This window comes from Dipodomys spectabilis, unplaced genomic scaffold, assembly GCF_019054845.1.
Source record: "Dipodomys spectabilis isolate Male_0828 unplaced genomic scaffold, ASM1905484v1 ptg000737l, whole genome shotgun sequence".
NCBI lineage: Eukaryota > Metazoa > Chordata > Mammalia > Rodentia > Heteromyidae > Dipodomys > Dipodomys spectabilis.
This window is the reverse complement of record NW_024871414.1, coordinates 58,275-72,072: the sequence shown is the minus strand read 5'-3', so window position 1 is coordinate 72,072 and position 13,798 is coordinate 58,275. Positions and strand designations below refer to the sequence as shown.

The window sequence follows — 13,798 nt, the reverse complement described above, 5'->3', positions numbered from 1 at the left end:
ATTAAAAAAATAACAAACTTTGGTAGCCAGGCATTGGTGACTCAACACCTATAATCGTCCCTACTTAGGAGATTGATATCAGGAGGATCACAGTTTGACACCAATCCAGGCAGAAGACTCCTAAGACTTCATCTCAACAACATGCTAATTGGGAGACATGACTCAAGTAGTAAATTACCAGCTGAGTAAGCATGCTAAACAAGAGTCAAATTCTGAGTTTAAGCCCTAATAGTGGCAAAAAAATTGGGGGTGAAGATGTACTTCAGTGGTAGGACATTTGCCTTAGTGTGTACAAGGCCTTGGTTTTCATCCTCAGTTCTGTGGGATTTTTTTTTTTTTTGACTTACTGATCTTTATCCAGCACACAGAAGGAATCCAGGAAGGGAAAGTTGGCGGCTATACTTTCAAAGTCCTCTTGGGAGATGTATCCGTCATGGTCATGATCGTAGTTTCTAAACACAGACTACAAGAGGAAGACAGCATTTACTGAGTGATGATGTATGAGTTGGGCTGTAGACTTGTCAAGTATGTATGCTGGCCTACATATGTATGTCCTACATACGTATGTTGCCAATTACGAAAGCACTTACCAGCCATTCTCTCAAGAACTTTCGGAATCTAGGGGGAGATCAGAAAAATACAAAATCCTTCACAGTATCAGGTAAGGGGTTTGTTGAGGGGAAAAGCTCTAGGAGGGAAGGGGTGTAAATTAAGAAAGACTTCAAGTGAAGTCTACACGAAGTCCTCTGCTTTGAGCAGGAGTTAGGCTTAGTCAATTTACAAACACCATGACATTAGAAAATGAAGCTTTAAGTTGTTGAATTATCTGGGGCAGATAAACACAGGGTAGAAGTAAGGAGGAAGGTTCAATCCTAAAATTTTTAAAAAGGTAGGGAAGAGGTGGATTGGGTTGGGAGGGAAGGGTTAGAACGTTAAGTGACATTGCTCAAGATGCGTTGTATTTTTTCATATACTGCTTTGTAAAATGACAACTCTTTTTTTTGGGGGGGGGGCGGTCCAGTAGTGGGCCTGAACTCTGGGCCTGGGCACTGTCCCTCAGCTCTTCAGCTCAAGGCTAGCGCTCTACCACCTGCGCCACAGCGCCACTTCTGGCTTTTTTCTTTTTGCTTATGTGGTGCTGAGGAATCGAACCCAGGGCCTCAAGCATGCAAGGCAAGCGCTCTACCACTGAGCCACCTTCCCAGCCCCTAAAATGACAACTCTTTTGGACAACTACTTAGAGCTAATAAAAATAGGTAAAAATATCTCAGAAATCAAAAGTCAATGTTGATTACAATTCCAACCAAATTCCCAGTTGAATTTCTTTTTAAAATTTTCATTATCTAGCTAGCTAGCTATCTCTATCTGGGTGTGTCTATAAGTGTGGGTATGTATGTATGTATATATTTATTTAGGAATGAACACACTGATGCTAAAGTTCAAGGAGAAGTTAATATGTTAATAGCCTAAAAAAGATTCACAATGAACGTAATCGGAAAGAAAGCATCCTTTTCACAAACCAAACATTCTAAGAAGCTAAATCATAAAACAAAATGTGAGTAGTGAAAGAAATGGACAGCGGGGATAATTTGCAAATGCTCAATTATTCTTAGCACACAGCTATGGTCTGCCTGCTGATTCCTTCCGCTGCTAATGCTCATGGGCATCAGGCAAACAACCATTGAAAACTTAGACGTTATCTCACAAGGGTTGAAGCTGGCAAATCAGTTAAAGGTGCTCCTTTTCCCCCCTCTAAAAACTTATTTTCTTTAGGATAGTTGCATTGAAAAATAACAAAATGGCCGGGAGCTCATAGCTCACACCTGTAATCCTAGCTATTCAGGAGGCTGAGATCTGAGGATCGTGGTTCGAAGCTAGCTGAGGCAAGTAAGTCCATGAGACTCTTAGCTCCAATTAAGTATCAAAAACTTGGAAGCAGAGCTGTGGCTAAAAATGGTAAAGTACTAGCCTTGACCAAAAATACTCAGGGACAGCACCCAGACTTTGAGTCTAAGCCCTACAACCAAAAAGGAAAAAAAAAAAGAAAAGAAAAAAGAAAGAGTCACATCCATAGGATTTGAAATGATAAATTATCTAGTAATTGCTGTTGAGTTAAATATCTAAAATCTTTCCAAATAAACTGTACCAAGATACTAGATATGTTAAATATGTTAGTGCAAAAATGCAAAAAATGTTAATGTAATAAAAATTCCAAAGGTAAGTGGATGAAAATACTTTTCATGGTCTGTATTCTTTGAGTGAGAAAGGGCTTTCTTTTTGAGATAGTCTTGCTATATAGCCCCAGCTGTCCTGGGATTTTTCATCTTCCCAGTTGAACTTTCTGTGTGCATCACTGTGCCTTTCTAACCTTCACACACTCCAAAAAACTTTCCTTTTCAGTATTGCACATTTCCCTGGGTTACCAAGATGTAGGATGTTCTTTCTTTTTCTTTAAATATCCTTTCCCAGTAAAAGTACACTCTACCACACAGACTAACCCCTACTGTACCTGAGGATATATCAACCCGAGAAAGCAGGCAGTTAAACAGGCCAAGATCACAATTTCTAGTGCTAAAGATGTTTCCCTTTCTCTATATTGGTGCTTCTACTGGTCTATTTGTTGTTGTTTTGAGACAGGATCTCACTGTGTAGCCCAGTGGCCTCAAACTCATGATCCTTCTGGCTTTCCACTTCCAAGTGCTGGGATTACAGTCATCTACCACCATGCTAGACTCTACTATTCTATCTATATTAAAAAAAAATCTTCCAGATCTTGTGTATATGAAGTGATTTTTCTGCCCTCAATGGCATAAGGTTCCTGTCCCAGACCCCTAAAAAATATATTGGTTATAAATACAGGAGTATTTATCTGGCATTTTACTGTGACTCATGTGGGTTCTTCATGAAGGATTCTAAGATCCCCCCGCCCCCCCCCCCCCCATAGCCCCATTCCCCAAGCTTTTCAAAATTGGTAGCAATGGGAAGTGGCAAGAGAGAAGAGCGAAGTATCTGAGAATATTTGGGCAGATGAGAACACACTGAAAAGAGAGAGAAGGAGTCATTTGGGGGTGGGCACCTCTCTGCCCGCCCAGAGGACAATGCCAAGAGCACCTAAATGTCTGTCAACTTGTTTTGGCTTTCCTGTTTTCATGGCCTCCCTTTCATCTAATCTCCGGACCAATCACAGAACAATTCTGGAAAGAGAAAAGGGCCTTCTAGAACTTTCTGTGTGTTCTCTTTGAACCGCCACTCACCTCCACCAGTTTCCGTATATGCTTGTTGATGACTGTGGGGTCTGGCTTTGGCACTACCCCTGATGCCCACTCCAGGGGCACCACAGGCTTGGTGGGCGTCGTCGGGGAGGTAGGCTGCAGAGAGGAGACACACATTTTTCAACTTTAGCTGGATTGGAGCTATTAGTACCAGGGACACTGAGAAAGACGGTCCCATATGTTAATTATTGCAGTGAGAATTTCCACTCACACCGCCACTTCAATGTTGACAAAATAAGCATCCTTTGTTAATGGGCTCCACTATTCAGATACTGAGTTTTGTTTAGTAGCAACCTACTACGTTTATTTTAATTTTATGTGTTTACATTTGAGTTTTTGAGATGGCATCTTGCTATGTAACCACAGCTGGCCTCAAATTTGCCACATTCCTGCCTCAGCCTGGAAATGCTAGGATTACAAGCATGGTATTACATACCATGCCTGGCTCATTCTATTACTGAATGTCCTCCCAGCCAGGCACCAGTGGCTCATGAGCCCGGTGCTAGTGGCTCACACCTGTAATCCTACCTAATCAGGAGGCTGAGATCTGAGGATCGTGGTTCAAAGCCAGCCCTGGTAGAAAGTCCATGAGACTCAGAAGTGGGGCTGTGGTTCAAGTGGTAGAGCACTTGCCTTGAGTGGAAGAGCTCAGGTGCTGATTTTTTTTTGGTCGGTCGTGGGGCTTGAACTCTGGGCCTGGGCGCTGTCCCTCAGCTCTTCAGCTCAAGGCGAGCGCTCTACCACTTGAGCTACAGCGCCACTTCTGGTTTTCTGGTGGTTTATTGGAGATAGGAGTCTCACAGTCTCTCCTGCCCAGGCTGGCTTTGAACCGCGATCCTCAGATCTCAGCCTCCTGAGTAGCTAGGATTACAGGCGTGAGCCACCAGCGCCCGGCCGAGTGGAAGAGCTCAGGGACAGTGCCCAGGCCCAGAGTTCAAGCCCCATGACCAACAAAAAAGAAAATGCCTTCCCAACCCATCCAAATTCCATTCAAGTTCCCTAAATGCCACTAAGTCATCCTTAAATGGATATATAACAATCCAATATGGTTCCTCATATGATCTAAGTTATATTTTAAAATAGTTATCAAGGGCTGGGAAGGTGGCTCAGTGGTAGAGCGCTTGCCTTGCATGCATGAGGCCCTGGGTTCAATTCCTCAGCACCACATAAGCAGAAAAAGCTGGAAGTGGCGCTGTGGCTCAAGTCGTAGAGCGCTAGCCTTGAGCTGAAGAGCTGAGGGACAGCGCCCGGGCCCAGAGATCAGGCCCTATGACCAGCAAAAAAAAAAAATAGTTATCAAGTTGAGCATGGTAGGATACACCTGTAATCCTAGGACTGAGGAGGCTGAGGCAAGAGGATTATAAACCAAAGGTTGGGCTATAGACCAGAATCTTGTCTCAAAAGAAAGCAGCATTTATCTAATTTCTTTAAGTAGCTGGGCAAAGGAGTTTCCACCTAGCAAAGCAGTTCATGGATAAAATATATCTTGATCAATGTCACCCCTTTCAACATCCTCATCCATCCCTACCCACCCACCCCTTCCCTTGCTCTTCTTAATTTTGTACAATATACATTAGATTCTTGTCTACCTCTTCCCTCTCTTCATTTGTTTATGCCTTTCCCCTGACACTACCCTGCCCCCTTTGAGTAACACTTCTTGGTGTTTTATTTTGGTGAACTTTGATTTGGGCTTCCAAAGGAATTTCACTATTGAGACATTTCTCTATTTTTTAATACTTGTTATCAGTGATAAATTTGCACTAGAAGATACATGTAAATCAATGGACCCCAGTGCATGGCCAAGCACATATCCTTTGCATCTTGCTTAGTGTGCTTAATCACTCTGTTCTGCAGGTCTTTATGTTTCTACATCTCTGGGGTACTTGCTTTCTCCCTGCGTTCTTCTGTACTTCAGGATATTTAAACTTACTATGGGGAAGATGTGGGCAATAACGCATAGCACAGGATGACGCCCAGCCCATCCTATCCGGAGTCTCATGCATCATGGATACCTTCCTGTCCCTGCGACCCACACACTGGTCACACGTATGCGTGAACCTCTATCAGCAGAGTCAGTGTGGTGATGAATTGGGGGTTACACATGTTTGCAAGAGGAACTGAGAAATCACTAGGACACAGTTAAGTCCCAAGCAATGCCGTGAGGTGTGTGTGTGATTAGTGCTATGTCAATGACTAACAGGATCAAAAATACTCTACCCATTTGGACCCATTCATGGACACACACACTCACTCACTCACCTGATCCCCTCCCACTCCCCACACATGCTTGGGGCCCTTTCCATTCACACTCTGAGCTGACGGATCTAGTAGAAGATAGAGCTGAGTTCCAAACTGTACAGCAAAGTCTGCCTGAGAACTGTGGTACATCTCAAGAGCACCCAAAGGTATTTCAAAACTCCAAATGAAGTACAACCAGGCACCCTCCATATTTGTCAGGTGCCACAAAACAACCACCTCAAAGCAACCCACACACAGTTTCTTTACCAGGTCCCACAATGGTAGCTTACAATAGTATCGTAACTTTGTGAAGAAAAAAAAAATGCAAAGCAAGAATAAAAAAGCGGGGGGCTTTCACCTCCAATTTGAATCTAGGACAATAAGTTAGTGTGCAACAGACACATACATCTACTAGTAAGAATTGTGTTTCTCTATGAAGGTGGTAAACACATTTACCTGACTTTCTGCTTACATACATTCTTTTGAAATAGCCATTAAATTGTTAGAACACAAATATTCATTAAGTCAATTGGACCTCACTATTCTCTAAGTATCACTGGTGGGTATTTCTTTGACTTAAGGTACCCTAAAAAAAATCTGTGGGGACACAGAGTTAGCAAGACTCTGGGAACAGAAACAGAGACCTTCTGGGACTGCCTATTGAGGTGAGGTCAGCTAGTGCCACCTCTAAGACCTTCAAGCCACCTGTTCTGAGTAACAGAATCCTGTCTAGAAATTACTCTTTGGTTATCAGCAGAGTCAGAAAGAGACCTAGGATTTTAACACTTGTTCAAAACAGCTTTGAAAACTTGTACTCTTATAGCAAATTGGCTTTTCTATGCTTGTTAGTAATGTCTCTTACATTAGGCAAAAACAACTTACCCCAGAAAATCTAATGAAGCATAAAGTAATGTTCCTGTGACCCTTTCCTACCCTGTTCCTGCTGCAAAGACAGCAGAGAAGGCACAGACACAGAGCTGAGACTGAATCCCTGGGGCCAGCTTAGGGGCATCTGCACTCTGCTGGCCTGGTTTCCTAAACAGAGATAGCATAACTCGGATGTGATGCCTGCAGGCTTCCAGTGACTGGGAGCAAATAACAGCACATGGGGAAAGGGAAGGGAGGTGTCCCAAGGTAGAACATCTGTCTCGGTGCAATCCTAACACACCTAGCCAGGTTCTCTGTACTAACCCCACAGGTGAGATGGGAGATTTCAAATTCTCGTGCCTCCATCAGGCTAACTTTGAACAACCTTGGTCCCACTCCTCCCTTTGAGTCTGTGGAACCTTCCCACGGGTTCTGTTCTCCAGTGTTCCCAGGAGATGGCCTCTGGGGACTGGTGAAGGGAACTCTGGGAACATCATTCCAAGAACAGGTTCTGAGAGGTCAGTTAACTTAGGCTCTAGGGCAGTTCTACCAGCTCTGTCACTCAGTTGCTTTCACTCACTCCAACGGTTTGGAATTGAACTGGTTACTCGTTATTACTAGATTTAGTTATTGCTAGATTTAGTGGCCATAGTTGCTAACCTTCCACAGAACCACCTATTTAAAAGGCTGTGATGAAAACTTCTGAAAGACAACTCCTCTTGGGGCTGGAAATGGGGCTTAAGAGGTTGAGCAGTTGCCTACCAAGTGTGAAGTTCAAACTTCAGAGTGGGGGGGGGGGAGGGGAGGGGAGAGAGAGAAGGGGGGAGAGAGAGGGACATTATTTTGAGCTATGACTAGAAGGAAAAAACACAGACACTTTTATCTTCCAATATGCAAACTGCATCTACATTGTAAACTTTAAAACACATTTTGGCTTTAAAAAAATGATGTTGGGTTTTGAACCCAGGACCTCACCCATACTAGGCAAGCACTCTACTACTGAAGCTACCCTAGCTGACCCAATTTCTATCCAGGTGTTTTCTTTCACTGTAAAACATTTCTAAATATAGCAGTAAACATTTAGGGAAGACATTCTTCAATCTCATTGCAAGTGTTGATTTATAATGGGCCAGCCATCAATTAAATAAGACACTATCCAGTGTGATGTTGGAATTCTGAGTCAACTTTTACAATCACGAATAGAGAACTCTGTGAATTATAAATTAAAATCAAAGTATTTAAAATTTCTTAAATTATAGTGAATAAAGATATAATTATAGTGAATAAAGATTTACAAAGCCTAGGAGATTATAAGTGATTTTAAACTAAGATGAGTTCTTTTTTATTCCCTTTGGTCCCAGGTAGAGGGATGATAAGAAATAGAAGATTAATAATAAAATGGAGTGATGGAAAAATATTCTTCCTCTTTATTAGCCTGGTATATGAAGAAATCATTTGCAAGCTATCAGAGCTAAACTGCTCTGCCAGTAAAGTGGGAATAATTCCTTTTTTTGTTTTGTTAGTACCAGAGTTTGAACTCAGGGTCTTGTGCTTGCTCAGCTTTCTTGTTTAGTTAGCACTCTACCACTTGAGACATGCCTCTAGCCCAGCCTTTTGCTGGTAATTAGAAATGCAGTCTCTCAGAGTTTTCTGTCCAGGCTGGTTTCAAACTTTAATCTTCCAAATTGCAACCTCCTCAGGAGCTAGGATAATAGGCATGAGCCACCCATGCCCAGCTAAAATTCTTCAGTCTTTACAACACAGTACACCACTTAATAGCCAATTACAACAGAAGACAAACAGCAGTGTTTAGCACCACAAGAAAACAATACCTACCGATTTAGAATTCCTAGGCTCCAGCACCAGCGACAGTTTGTAAATATCATCTTCTGTGTGATAGAGGTCCAGAGAGAGCTGCAACAGAATTAGAGGGGGTAAACAATTCTGTGGGATTATGTTTCTTTATTGACATTGCTGGGAGAGATTTTAAATTGAACATCTCAAGTCCAATGGCCAATAATCTAATGAATGAAGAACAATTTAAAAAACCAACATGCAGAAGTTAAAAAAATGAAAAGACAAAGTTAATCCTGATGTGCTTGTCATCATGAATAAAGATTTGTACATATCCAGAACAGAAGCTGGACAGATATGTAGAATGAGACCTGGAAATGTAATGAATACTACTTTAGAGATTTGATTCAAGAACTGTAGAAATAAAGGAGAAATGAACTCAGTTCCTGTTTTGGACCATTGTGAAATGTCCTGATGATAAAAAATGATATAATGTTCCCCACCCCCTGACAAATATTTGAATAAACAGGACCTGGACAAAAATGACATGTCCATATCAATGCAGGCTTAGAGTAACAAAAAAATCAACACAGGGATTGTTCAGAGAAGCAGCTGGGACATGTACAAGAGCAGAAGACTTTATCCATACATATGCACACACACATCTGTATAGGTATGTATGCGTAAGGTATTTTGCCTATACTTTGTCACCTAAAGTTTCTTTTTGCCATACATTGTTCCAGCATCTTTTCAGATCTTGAAAATTTTGCTCCCAAAGAATAGACATTGTCTCCACCTTTCCCTAAACACCAAGCTCAGGAGCTCTGGCTTCTTAAAGGAATCACCAAAATGTAACAAACAAAGGTTTTTAGGAACCATCTTATCATGTATAACTGACATAGATGATCAAAAGGGTTATTTCAATGGAGACATTGGTGCCACGAAGACTGATATGGAAAACAATAACAAAAAAATCTTTGCAGGGGCTGGGAAGGTGGCTCAGTGGTAGTGTGCTCGCCTTGCATGCACAAGGCCCTGGGTTCGATTCCTCAGTACCACATAAGCAGAAAAAGCTGGAAGTGGTGCTGTGGCTCAAGTGGTAGAGCACTAGCCTTGATCTGAAGAGCTAAGGGACAGCGCCCAGGCCCAGAGTTCATGACCAACAACAACAACAACTGACTTAGGGATCTTTCCTCTGGTGCTGGGATGTAACACCAGCTCCCTGTTGGGGAAGCAGTAGGGAGGGGTGTGGCCTGGGAGGGGAGGAAGGGCAGCAGCCTTCAGACTCAGATGGCAATACTAGCAATCAGCAATAAGCAATTTTGATAATTCTGCATGGACCAAATGTATCTCATCTGCCATGGCAGATGCCAACTTTGGGCTCATGAAAGTGGACAGCACTGAGGTCTGGACCCTCGGTCCCAGTGGGCAGCCTTGTATTGTGAAGCTCTAAAAACAGAGAAAACAGAATGCTGTCTTTGTTTTGCATCCTGATGTTGGTAAGCATGTTCTTTTCCTCCAGACTCACCCCTCCCAGCCCCTAGTCCTTTGATGACCGACTTCCACCTCTGCCAGTGACAAGATATCCAACCCTAAAGGAACACACAAGCCATCCACCAAGTTGGAGAGACACATGCAGAAGACGCAGAACCTCCTTGTGTATTTTCCGATGTCGTAAGGACGGATATCGGATCTAGTAGTAGACAGGTTTTGCTTTTGCTTTCTACTTAGTGGCTCGATCCTAGGCCATCAACCAATCTTGAGTTTCAGTCTCCTGATCTTCAAAAATGAGAATCACGAAGGATAAGTTCTGTCCCAGGACTGTGGTGAATATGTGTCCCACTGGCTTTGCTTCAAAAGTCATATAGGAAGTTGGGTGCCTATGGCTCATACTTTTGATCCTAGCTACTCAGAATGCTGAGATATAAGGATTGCAGTCCAAAGTCAGTCTGGACAGACAAATTCAAGGGAATAAAAAAAAAAAAAAAACAATTAACCAGCAAAAAAGCCAGGAGTGGAAGTATAGCTCAAGTCACAGAGTGTCAGCCCTGAGTTCAGACCCAAGTACTGGCATAAATGCATAAATAAACAAATAAAATCATGGGTGTGGACTTGGCTTTCAGCCAATACAGCACAGCCACTTGCTTATCTATGGATAGAAATCCACCCTCCAGTCACTGCTACACGCTCTGCACTCCCAGCTACAATCCACGGCCCCTCTCACATATCTGGCTTTAAAAACCTGCCCAAAGAGTGACCGACTTCCTATACACCTTTAAAATAATGAGAAGCTGGTCAGTGGGCACTTTTAAGAATATTTGCTTTTGTCTCACATATTTCGAGGCTGGGTGTTTCTGACTAATGTTCTTCTCCATTGTCTCAGGCTATTGCAATTGTTAGCCAATCCTGCCAGCAAGGATGGTAGTAGTTAGTCTTCATCTACACTGGTGAGGTTTGTTGTAAAATAAAACACACTTGGTCATCAGACTCTCTCAACTCCTTTGTCGTCATCATCTTCTTCTCCTCCTCCTCCTCCACCTCCTCCTCCTTCTCCTCCTTCTTCATTTGTGAAATGAGACTGAGAATACGGGGCTTTCCAGTAATTTGCATATACTCAAAATGGTAAAAGTAACTGATGGAGCTAAAAATACTAGGAGGAGAATTAGGTTGGTTCTCATATTATGGAACCGAATCATCAGCTTCCAAAACTATCAGGTATGTGAAGTGGAATCCTGAAGACAAATGTCTTCTCCAGGTCTTCCCCCCAAAGGAGGAACTCTCTAGACCCTCACAGCTTGGTGTCCTGCTCCTCCTCCTGCACATGCCCCGTGCTCTTCCAGGGGCCAAGGACACAATGATAAAAGTGACTGAGTTCCTGGCCCTCGTAAACTGTGCTTTCCACGCACCTCCTTCACTACACGTACACAAAGGACGTGGGGAGGGGGGTAATTATTTAATTTTTCACTGATACAAGTGGTAGAACACATGCCTGACAAGAGGGAGGCCCTGACTTCAATGCTCAGTATTAGAAAATGAAGTAAATTAGATGTTAGCAGCATGCTCACACTAGAGGTGTGAATGTGCCTCTGAGCTAAAGCATCGGCTACAGTTTAAACCTTAAACATTCCCCAAAGACCATGTGTTAGAGTCTCCAGTTTGGTCCTATTGAGAAGTGGCAGAAGCATAAAGAGGTTAGGCCTATTTAGACTCCCAGAGGTAGGTCCGGCATGCCTTCCAAGGCAATTGTCAGGTACCAGACCCTTCTCTGCTCTCTCTCTCTGTTTGCTTGCTTGTTGCTTGCTTGCTTCCTTCCTTCCTTTCTCCCTCCCTTCCTGGCAATAGTTCTACTCTACCATACACCACAATGTGCTGCTTTGCCACAGAGTCAGGGTAATGGGGCCAATCATCCATAGGCGGAAGCCCCTACAACCATGAGCCAAAATAAGCCTTTTCTCTTTATAAATTGGTTTATAGCAGTTATTTGGCATAGTAATGGAAAACAGACTAAGATACTATCCAAGGGAGTGGGGAAAAGAAAAAAAACATGCTAGGAAACAGAAGTTTCCTGTTTCCATGCCTCCTGTCCTTTCCAAATCTCAATTTCTTCATTTAGAAGAATGGAAGGGGCAGTGTTGGTGTTACACTGACTGCCTCGCCCAGGCTGTATCTCGGAGCATTTGTGAGCATTTGCCAAGAACATATATGTGAAGGGGTTGTGTAATCCAGTTACCATCAAACATTCAACATGGCTAGACAGCTTATTGCACAGGAGTAGGCATTTTGGAAGTTGTCAGTTTACTGGAAGAATTATTTTCTCTCTCCTCCAAAGCTCTCCACAATAATGTGTCATTCAGATGATCTTAGCTGGGGCCATGTTGAGACAAAAGCAACCACTTTGAGTAAACACTTGACTGAGTGTTGGACAAAAATGAGTCACCCCTACAACACTATGCTCAGAAACGTGCTCACCTGCCTACGGACAGCTCCATCGTATGGTTCTCATCTGAACGTGTACGTGCTTTGTAAATGGTCACTAGGTTCTGGGAAATATATAGTGCTAGTCTCAGCATTCATACTGGAGAGATTAATTCCCCAAAAGTCAGGAAGAATGAATGTATATTCCTATGTGTTGAACTTTCACCTTGGTTTGGAGGAGAGAAAAAGGATCCTAGGTTTAGGTACAAACTGGCTTGACATTCTATGATTCATTAACAGGGTGGTGCTATCCTGAGAAGTCATGAGGCCAGGACTAGAGAAATGATTTATTACCATGCCTCAACTATTCCATCAATCTAAAGTTATGCTGTTTAAAGTTGGAAAGATACCTCACAAGTGAGCAAAAATCACGTATTTAAAAAAAGAAAAAAAGGACTAATGCTAAGAATGTGTAGAGACAGAGCTAAAAGTAAGCTCTCCTGTATGGCGTTTTACCATTATACTAAGCAACACACCATTGCATTTGAGAATTATGGTGTTTGGGAGTTTTAAATGTTCTCTTCAATACCTCAAAGAGATGATAAAGAGGCCCTGACATCCTTTTCTTTTTTAATGTTACTTTCCCCAGCCAAAACACATTATTTTGGGGATTGAAAATTTTTATTGATACTACCAAAATGTCATTCAAAACTTCTCCAAATGTGTGTTTGCTTCCCATATGATGTTTGGTGCATTTAGGTTTTGTTTTGTTTGCCTTGTTGGGGACTAAACCCAGGGCTTTGTACATGCTTAGTAAACATTGCCACTACTGAGAGTCTCTGCTAGATGCATTTGTAACTCAAAATTAATTTCCTTATTCCATTACTCTTTTTCATTTGGTTGAGACCTTGCCCAAGGATAGGCACCTGTTTTGTGAAGTTTTGCTCAACATCAGTGATCCAGGCCTGGATACAGAGACTTGAAACTGAGGCCCCGATCTGGGTCTACTCTTCAGACATCACCTGTGCCTGTGGGTTTGTTGTCTGGTCGGGGGTTGCAACACTGGTCACTTATTCATGGAAACAGATTTACATGGCAAATGATTAATAAATGCAGGTGGTTGAATTATTACAAGTTGGTTTTCTCCCCTGCTAGACAATGTCTGAGTGTTTACTATTCCTCACCCAAACTTATTCCCAAGAGATAGGTACATTGACCACTTCTGCTTTGTACTAAGAGTGAAGGTAGCCTTATCAGCTACACTCAAGGGTCTGTTGGACTGTGTGCTCTAGGAACAGTTTGCGAGATGTCTGTTCTCACCCAATTCCCATGCTGCTGTTTAAGAGGAGATTTAGGCAGTCTGGGTCACAAAAGAGTTATCAATTTCATTTTATACAATCTTACAAAATCCATTTATACAGTCCTTTATGGCCCTGCATTGCAGCCTTGTTTATGATGTTATAGTGTTAGAAACCCAAACGGGGAAGTTATGTTTCTGTATGTTAAGGCAAGGGTAAGTGAACTTTATTATGCTTTCTCCTCTTCCCAAAGAAAAGCCAATGGAAACTGTTCTTGTCTATATTCTTGTGAGGTGGAAAAGTTCTAGAACCTGAATATCTGATAAACTAGTATGTCATAAATGTCAAAAAGGGGGAGGGGCATGGTATGGAAGTACCACAATGAAACTTTTCTGTACAAATAATATATGCTAA

General features: G+C 42.4%; 1 protein-coding gene across 3 annotated transcripts in view; it reads right to left on the bottom strand.

The window, feature by feature from the left end:
* The window catches only part of Rasgrp3 (RAS guanyl releasing protein 3), a 45,356-nt gene that overhangs the window by 18,838 nt on the left and 12,720 nt on the right, over positions 1-13,798 (bottom strand). For 2 of the 3 annotated variants that reach the window (XM_042672635.1, XM_042672633.1), the window contains exons 9-11: positions 8,214-8,291; positions 3,255-3,368; positions 348-463 (exon numbers count right to left, since the gene is read on the bottom strand). In XM_042672635.1, the coding sequence (XP_042528569.1) occupies positions 348-463; positions 3,255-3,368; positions 8,214-8,291 (308 nt within the window). Of the gene's footprint in view, positions 1-347; positions 464-3,254; positions 3,372-8,213; positions 8,292-13,798 lie in introns of all 3 variants that reach the window. The other variant, XM_042672634.1, reaches the window with a different exon arrangement.